The 9284-nt window shown below is 42.7% G+C and overlaps 1 protein-coding gene across 1 annotated transcript in view; it reads right to left on the bottom strand.

Annotated features, from left to right (window-relative positions):
- Window positions 1-4093: 4093 nt before the first annotated feature.
- STAU2 (staufen double-stranded RNA binding protein 2) overlaps window positions 4094-9284 on the bottom strand; it is a 341604-nt gene continuing 336413 nt past the window's right edge. The window contains exons 12-13 of the mRNA XM_011982001.1: window positions 6331-6419; window positions 4094-5187 (exon numbers count right to left, since the gene is read on the bottom strand). Coding sequence (XP_011837391.1) covers window positions 5094-5187; window positions 6331-6419 — 183 coding nt within the window. The 3' untranslated portion in view covers window positions 4094-5093. The remainder of the gene's footprint in view (window positions 5188-6330; window positions 6420-9284) is intronic.

The following is a 9284-nucleotide window of genomic DNA, read 5'->3' as shown; positions in this document are numbered from 1 at the left end:
GAATTAGCACGTGGTTATAATGAGCTTTGCCCTCTGAAAACTGTGGGGAGTAGCTGAGGCAGATATTTATTGGGTTGTCTCCCAAAACAGTGATTATCTCTTCTCTGATGATTACTCCACCATGCCCCATAAGGGTAAGCTTGGGGCAGCCATATTTGTGCAATGTGGGCTGGAGTGAACGCCTGGTTCAAGATGGGTCAGTCAGTGGCTCCTTCCTAAGACAATGGGAATGAAATCAAGAGGGACATTTGGTGTTTCTTCAGGTGGCTGCAAACTTGGGTTCTATTGGTAACCGTGTTCTCCGATGTGTGTACTTGAGAAGCAGGGCTAGTTTACAGAGAGACAGAGAGGGAGAAGGAGAGAGCGTGCGGAACTGAGAGAGAACTTCCAGGTTTGCCCACAGCCTTCCACTTCCTGGCCCCAGTTCCTTTCTACATTTTTGCCCGTAGGTTCTGTGAAGCATCCCTCGGGCTTTATAATACATTTCCCCTTGCTGGTTTGAATAGGTTTTTATAACTTGCAATCAAAAGAATCCTGATTGATATAAGAGTGATATTTTCCTTCCAGGTATTTGATTAAAAATCACATGTATTAGAGACAAAATTTAAATATAAGCATACTACTATAGAGGTACTAACAGAATTACTAACAGGAAGATTGGTCTAGAGCTGCAGTGCTTTTAGGGGCCGTCATTTAACACACGTGGAAACTGAGGCCCAGGAAGGCCACATCCCTTGCCAAGGTCACATTTGTGTCCGAACCAGGCCCCTAGACTTGACTCGTAGACCATTACTCTTTCCCTAATACTCATTTACTTTGATTGAAGTATTGTATTTACATTCACAACTTGTGCACTTTTAAAAAGAGTCCATATAGTCCTTCATATTCTTATCTCCAATTTTTGCTTGAAAAGCTGAAACTTGAAGATGCTAAATGACATCAGCAAGGCTACACACTAACAGAACTAGAACTAGAAGCTTTCACCCAGGCAGGAGACTCTGCCCAGGAGGCCAGATTTCTCTGTCCATGCATGCAGGTCAACGTTGATGCAGTTAGATGGGCAGATCTATCAGGCAGAGTTTTTGGGGTCATTCATCTATTCAACAAACATTTATTGAGTACTTATTGAATTAAGGTGGGCATTGTTCCTGGGTCAGGAGATATGGTGAGGAATAAATTAGGTTGATTGGTCTTCTGAGTGTTGGTGAGCTTAAAGAGCTTTAAACCTAATATATGTATATGTGGGGAGAGGGGGTCCATGGATATTTGGACTGTGGGTGGCAGTGAGAGATTACCACTCGAGTATAATTTCCACGAAAGCAGAACTGGCTTATATGATAGTGTCACCAGAATAAATAGCATGGTGCCCAAAGCATGGTAGAGTGAATGAGGGAATGAATGTGACTGACCCAAAGAGCCAAGGAGGTGAACAACTACTACGGCGCAGTGACTCTGAGTACAGAAGGCTCAGTTATCCAGGCTCATCTCCTTATCTGTCTGTCTTTCCCAGTTGCTAGCGTGGCTTCCTTACAGTGAAGTTGTTTTGTTTGTTTGTTTATTTTCTGAATTTCCAGCACACATCAGAGTGTGCTGGGGATACAGTCAAGGAAGCTCTTACTTCTGTTAAGAGGTTGGGACATAAGAAGAAAGCTTCCTCAACATGGTAACTTTTAAACAAGTCTTGGCAAGGTGAGATGGAACTTGGGTAGTGTTTGCCAGAAATAGACAGTTGGGTTTGATCAGGTCTAAGGCAGTCTCTGTTTTGACTCAGATATTACAAAGTCCCTCCTCACGAAGCTATGCACATGTGACTGTGGAAACAGTGGAATGTATCTGGGATTAGAATGAAATCTGCCAGCTGATGGAAGGAATATAAATACAGAAATGGGAATACGGGAGAAGGATGGTTCCATGGGTCCAAAGTCCTCTGAAGTGAGAGCTTTTTGGACTTGCCATGTTCTTGATTTAAAAATGTCATGGTTCCTCTTGGATTGCAAATATAATATCTGACCAACAGCAACACCATTGTCATGGGTGCCTGCTTCTGTGTCATGTAAAGAAACAGTGAGATTTAACCTTTCTTTCTTCAATGGGTGTTGAGTGATAAATCATCCATTCGTCCATTTATTCAATGTATGATTTCTACATTGATCTGGTGCCTATATCACGATGGGTCAGGCTATGGGCAGCTCAAAGATAAATTCACACAGGATTATGCAATTAACAGCTTGTCAGCTCTGTGTACAAAAGTGTTAGGTTCTCTATCATTCTTGGTCATAGTGGTAAGAGGTAGCCTTTGAAAATTAAAAGCTACAAAACAAACTTTAGGCGATTGCAGTGATAACCCACTTGCAGCAAGATTTAAGTACCAGTCAGTTGGTCTGGACCACGTTTCCAAAGTCCCTAGGAGTCCTGAAAACCTCTGTATAATAAGGTAAGTTTTACATTAAGCTATTTTTATTTTATGGTACAGGAAATTGGTTGAAGCTGTCAAAAAGAATCACTATTAAGCATGTTTTCTGAGGAGAAGAATGCTAGGACAGCTTATCAGAGGGGTCACCCCAGGAAAGGGGAGGGATGTCTGTCACAGGCTGACGGGTGATGTCTCACCACTGATCTCTGGCAAGTTGTCCTGGAAAGGATGGTCAGAGTTCCAAAGTGCAATATTATATTTCCAATTAAAATGTAAAAATAAACCTTTTTCATAAAACACATTGGCCTCAGCTCTGGAAAGCGACTACAAAGCCCATTGCTTTGATTGAGAAAAGCTGAAAGCAGACACTGTAATTGATAAAGGAGATAAGTCAATCTGTGTCCTTTAGAGAATAATGAGTTCCATTTTTCATCAAAAAGATCTCCTTGTGCCGAAGAAACATACTTTCAATAAATCTACTTAATGGTTTCCCCTCTAATGATATATAACATTGCTCTTTGGAACTGAGCATTGCAGCGGGTCCCTGCCAACAACTGCAGGCCACCCATCATCTGCATTGGTAATTCAACCCAAAGAAAACCCAGGCAGTTCCCAGGAAGTGCTGCTGTGCAGGAGAAAATACCCGAAGGCCTTCCTGGGCTCTGTGAGCAGGTAGAGAGGATGGGATTTTGAATAAATAAGCTATTACTAAGCTTGAGCTCCTATGCAAATTTCCATTCCCTCGCCCCCACCACCATGGCTGTATTCATGGATATATTGGCTCTAAGGATGACTTATCTAAGGATAAGCTGTGTCAGACAGCTCAAGAGTTAAGTCCTTTAGGTACTTGGGTCGTGAGAACTGATTAGCTGTGTTTGTTCCCGGAGCTCATCGCTCTCCTACAGACCTGACAGCCTTGGTGTAGTTCGATGTGGGCTGCCAGAGGGAGCCTATGCTTATTGCATTGGGTAAACTGAAGATCCTCTTCAGTGATCCTGCCTGAAGCAGTCCCTTGCCCCATCTGAGGGTCTAAACCTCAGGGGGCGAAGGCCTAGCAGAAGGAAAGGCCTATGCCCTTCAAAGGGAATGATTTAGGGCCCTCTGAGCCCTGGTGTCAGGCAGCAGGACTGTGTTTCCATCCAGTTTACCTTTGTGAGCTCCAGCTTTACAAATGTGCTGCTTTTTTCGCAAGGACTCAGGTTTATGTAACACAACCTATTTCCTCAAAGGGCACCCAGCCCTCCCAATACTGACGGACTTCCCCACATGGGAATCATTAAAAACAACCCTAGAGTTATTTCCTTATGTTGCTGTTTGTTTATTCTCCAGTCGCGTGTGAGTCAGCCAGATCATGATTTGTGGTGGTTTTGCTTGTGAAATCTTACATAATTATATTCCTATTGTCATGTTGAGTCGAGCAGTTAGACCATATAGTGTTTTCTCATTGCACAACGTTTGCAAATCAATAAGGAGAAAGCCTGAACAATGTGATGACGTTGGCCAGGAACCCGGCCCGAGTCACCCAGGAGGCGGCTCTGCAGTTTCGCAGGTACAGCCTATCCGTTCTCTAATCCCACTGCTGGGCAGGGTGACTAGGCCGGGTGGTGGCCTTTCGGGTGGGTTTCACGGAGGTGATATTTAAAAGATGAGCGTGAGAGAACGAAAGAACAACAGCAGCGCTTCACACAGAAACCAACCACATTTTTACTGCATTTGCTCCACGCTGGATTCCAACATGCTGGCCCGGAGCGTGGCTGGCTGGAAGCAACTCCAACAGGTTTTTCCCTTCCCCGCCATGTACATTATTTATTTTTGATTCTACTCACTGTCCCAAGTCCAGAGGCAGTTACAAAAAACACTCTTGATGCAAACCGTGAGTGGCTACAACACACGGATGGGGGTGGGCGCAATTCCCACAATGGGGAGTGGAATCCGGGAAAATGATATATAGGGGCAAGACGCCCCCTTACTTGCTAAGAGTATATGGAGCTCAAAACCCACAATTGCTTTGTTTTGTTTCTCAGTTCCTGGAGTATGTTGAAACTACTTGCTCCTAACATTAGTTCGTATTTTTCATCAAATATCTGACCTGATTTAAAACATGTTTGTTTGCATACATCTTTTTTGTAGTGCACCGTATAGTTATTCCTACTGATATAGGATGAAGATTATAAATATCTGCATAAAAAGAGAAACCATGTGACTCTATATGAAGACAACCATCACATTCCACAGCACATCATTGGTTCATTTTCGAATTGTCAAGCATTATTTAAAATGAGAGAGAGAATATAACTGAACACAAGCACCACGACAAAACAATCGTAACAACAGAACCAAACCCAACTTCTCTATTATTAATCATGTTAAAATTTTAGCTTTGTTTCTAACACTTTTCTTTACTTGTTATTTTAAGCTCCAGTAGCAGGATCAGATTTCTGCTGCCTCTGGGCAAATGAGTTATGATCTGATCTCGAGTTCCAAGGGAAATGCTCAAAGTTTTATTTTCCCCCAGTTGAATAAACAGTACCATGTATATTATCTCTTGTGTTAGAATAGTGTTGTCTTCACATAAGACTCAAATAATGGTATTAGTCATTCATTTCCCTGAACACAGACACCCTCATGCGTGCTGACAGGTTTATAAGGATGCGGTGGCAGCCGCAGGTTCTGGGAGCTGCTAGACGGCCGAGTTTGATTTCTTGCAGTCCTGAGCGATGGAGCCCGGGGGTGCCTGGTTATTGTCCGCTTTCTCTCTCAGATGCTTGGCTTGTCTGAAAGATTAATACATTAACAAGAGCTGAAGGCCTGGGGTTGCACATCTTCAGACATGTTTATTAGCAGATGGCACAGAGGATTCAAAGGTCACCACAAAAGTGACATTTTAAAGTGAAACAACAATATTTATGTTCAGATAGTCTACTGATGAGATCATGTGGAAATGTTTTTGATTAAATTAACTTATAAATGGTTGCCGATCTATAGACAACTTAAAACGCCACGTCTGTTTACCAAATGTTTTCTTCTCACGCTCTCACCTTCTAGATATTAATGACCAAATGCTGTTTTTTCTTATTAATTTTTTTTTTTTGTAATGCTCATTTAACTGTAGGATCAGTGTATCTGGTTTTTACTTTCTCGGTTGACTATTTTTATTTTCTTTTAAACCTAAAAATGTTATCTCCTGCATGTGCTCTGAGATCCTACCTCCTATTATTACTGCTTGGAAAGAGTTTGAATTCTACTGTATAAATATAACCGCTTTCCTTTTTTTCAGTATAAATTGAGTCTCTGGAGAGACCCCAAATTCAGTCTCTTTGATGAGACCTTCTGTTCACATCTCATTAAAACAAAGCTACGAACTGGATTTCAGAAATAATTATGATAGCTGCATTTTTGCCTTTGTAGCCCTTGGGAGTCACACTTTTGTGGCAACGTGTGCTGGTGTTGCACAGAAAACAATACGAAAAACCAAACACAGCCAAGGGGAGGGGCGCCTCCTCTCAACTTCTTTTTCTTTTCTCTCTGCTTTGCCCACAACTTAGCAGGAATGTGAGTGAAAACTTTTACCTCTGAAAATGGCTTAGCCAGACAATGCTCTACATTATGAAGTGAAAAACAATCTTTTGTGAGTTTTACAAGTCTCTACAGTCAGGACAATACACAAATATTTCCAACAAAGGCAAAGAGATGCAAAATCCATGATCAATTAGTAGGTTAAAACTTTCACAAAAATATTACAGGAGATGCGTGTGGCCATATGTACTGGTTTTCATTTCTTTACATTTAATTATATTACTAATAATTGTGTAAGATGTAGATACTATTGTCTTGACTTTTTAAAACATTATCATCTATGCCTTATCTTTTGTACAGTTACAATTAAAAGTGTGAGAATACTGACAGGATTTACTCACTTTTCAAGAGAACCTTTTTCAATATTCATTGCTCCGTCGATTGGATCCAGTCCTTGTTCAGAAAATTGTTTCAAGGCACTTAAGGCTGCCTAAGAATGAAAACAAACACAGAGAGCCATTCACTGACTTCAGTGTAATGAACAAGTAACTGTGAAAGAAAGCTGAGATAGAAAGACTCTCGTTTTCATCAGTCTAAGTAAATTTTTTTTTTTGCATTGTTTAACAAAAGTACACTAGAAACTCTGCATGATCAGGCAGCAGCGTATATACATAACCAGAACTACGAGGGCTTTCAGTCTCCTGCCTTATCCCTTCTCCACAGTTTTGCAAAATCGTGATGTTTTATCTGCAAACATGGAAACACCTCGTATAAGCTTAAAATACTTCCATGGTGACTTTGCATAATTTCTCACGTTACTGAAACTACACATTCTCTTCCCTCGGGTGTGACATCCAAATTTTCCACCTTGAGTATTCTTTCCAAAGTCAGCATAAAGGTATTGTTTAAATTTATAGACATGTAGCCCCAGTCAAGGTACAGAATGTCCGCAGAGGAATGGACAGCAGGTTCTCGTGCAGACCGAGGGGATGGATGGTACGATGGGATCCTGAGAGGATGAGGATGGAGAGAAAGTTTGGGCTGGTCGTGCCCTGGGGAGGCAGGCCTGCTGGGCAGAGCCTCCAAGGTGTTGATAGGCTCGGGTGCGTGGGAAGCCGCAGGGTGTGAACAGGCTGGTGGAGCCTTGCTGGATAGCTGGGAGGCACCAAAAATGCCATGCTGATAAGATCTACATAACTTGTTGACACTCTTGTGCATGTTCCAAACTGTTATTTCTTTGAGTAAGAATTTGGGTCTACCTCCCCTCCCCCAAGCCCGACACTGCTGAGCGAGACTGGAAGGGCTCTGTTGAGTCTGAGATGGGTGTGAGCAGGCAGGGCTGTTTTCATCCTGGGGCATCCCGCTGGGTCACACTTGGGGCATCTGTGTCTTCTCAGCTGCCTTTGAAAACAAGCTAGTTCTTGGCGGTTTCCCAAACTTTTATCTGCCAAGAGCTCCTTTAGGGTAGCTAAGTGTATGATTTCCTTTAAATTTCTTTATTCAGAATATATTTTGGAGGTGTGATTTTTTTTTTTTTAGTTAATAGTCTTGTGAGGCTTACAGAAAACTTGGGCAGGTAGTACACAGAGTTCCCATATTCTTCCCTCCCCTAAATACAGTTTCCCCAATCATTAACATCTTGCATTGGTGTGGCACATTTGTTATAGCTGATAAACAAATATTGATAGCTTATCATTAACTGAAGTCCACAGTTTACATATGGGTTCACTCTGTGTGGTACATTCTATGGGTTTCAACAAATGTCTAATGGCATGTATCCACCATTAGAGTATTATACAAAATAGTTCCACAGCCCTAAAAATCCTCTGTGCCCCACCTATTCACCTCCCCCCATCCCCACCAGCCCCCTGGCAACCAGCAATCTTTTTACCATCGCTACAGTTTTGCCATATAGTAGTTGGGATCAGACAATATGTCACCTTTTCAGATTGGCTTTTTCACTTAGCAATGTATATTTGAAGCTCCTCTATGTTTTTTTTTTTTTTCTTTTGCGACTGAGTCTTGCTCTGTCACCCAGGCTGGAGTGCAGTGGCACAATCTGGGCTCACTGCAACCTCTGCCTACTGGGTTCAAGCGATTCTACTGCCTCAGCCTCCCAAGTAGCTGGGATTACAGGCGTGTACCACCACGCCCAGCTAATTTTTGTATTTTTAGTAGAGATGGGGCTTCACCATGTTGGCCATGCCATGTTGGCCATGTTGGTCTCAAACTCCTTACCTCAGGTGATCCACCCACCTCAGCCTCCCATAGTGCTGGGATACAGGCGTGAGCCACTGCACCTGGCCCCTCTGTCTTTTTGTGAATGATATGGCTTTTCATAAATGAGCTTCATAGCTCCTTTCTTTTTACTGCTGAATAATGTTCCATCGCATGGACGTACCACAGTTTGTTTGCCCATTCACTTATTGAAGGACATCTTGATTGTTTCCAGTTTTTGGCAATTATGAATAAAACTGCTATAAACATCCATGTGTGGGATTTAATGTGTAATATTCATAATACTTTTTTCTTTCTTCTCTCTTGTTTTTCTATTGTTGCTTTTTAATCACAACTCCTATATCCAAGCAAAAGTTGGCATGTGTCCTTTCTTTTTCTTTAGATTACTCCGTCCTTTCGAATCTTTAAACCGGGCTTCCTAGGTCAGAGGTGCTAATGTGAGTGCCCACACAGATCTGCAGCCGTGGCCCGGGCATCCCAAAACAGGGAGGATGTGGTGCTCAAGTCTCAGTAATCATCATAAGCTCTTTGGACCTGGAGCACTACAGGGAGAAGGTCAGTGATGCCACCCCATAGCTCCTGATCCTGGCCCATGCTCATGCTGGACAACAGCCAGGTGGGTTGTGGTGGGAGGTAGGCATTAACTTCAGTGGGGTAGGAGCCGTGTGGCCATTTCCCTGGGTACTGTTATAGGTCGAATTGTGCTCTTCCGCCAAATTCATATGTTGAAGTCCTAACCCCCAATATCTCAGAATGTGGCCTTATTTAAAAATAGGGTTAGTACAGATGTAATTCGTTAAGATGAGGTCACACTGGAGTAGGGTAGGTCCCTGATCCAATATAACTGGTATCCTTATAAAAAAAGAAAACTGGAACACAGACCCACACAGGGAGAATGCCATGTAAGATGATGGCAGGGGCTGGAGTGATGCCGCAGCAGCCAAGAAACACCAAAGATTGCCAGCAAAGCACCCAAAGTGAGGAGAGGGGCCAGGAACAGATTCTCCCTCACAGCCTTCAGAAGGAACCAGCCCTGCCAGCACCTTGCTGTTGAACTTCTAGCCCCCAGAACTGTGAGACAATACACTTCTGTTGATGAAGCCACTCAATTTGTAGT

Source organism: Mandrillus leucophaeus, unplaced genomic scaffold (assembly GCF_000951045.1).
Source record: "Mandrillus leucophaeus isolate KB7577 unplaced genomic scaffold, Mleu.le_1.0 Scaffold233, whole genome shotgun sequence".
NCBI classification, from domain to species: domain Eukaryota; kingdom Metazoa; phylum Chordata; class Mammalia; order Primates; family Cercopithecidae; genus Mandrillus; species Mandrillus leucophaeus.
This window is presented reverse-complemented; position numbering and strand designations above follow the sequence as displayed.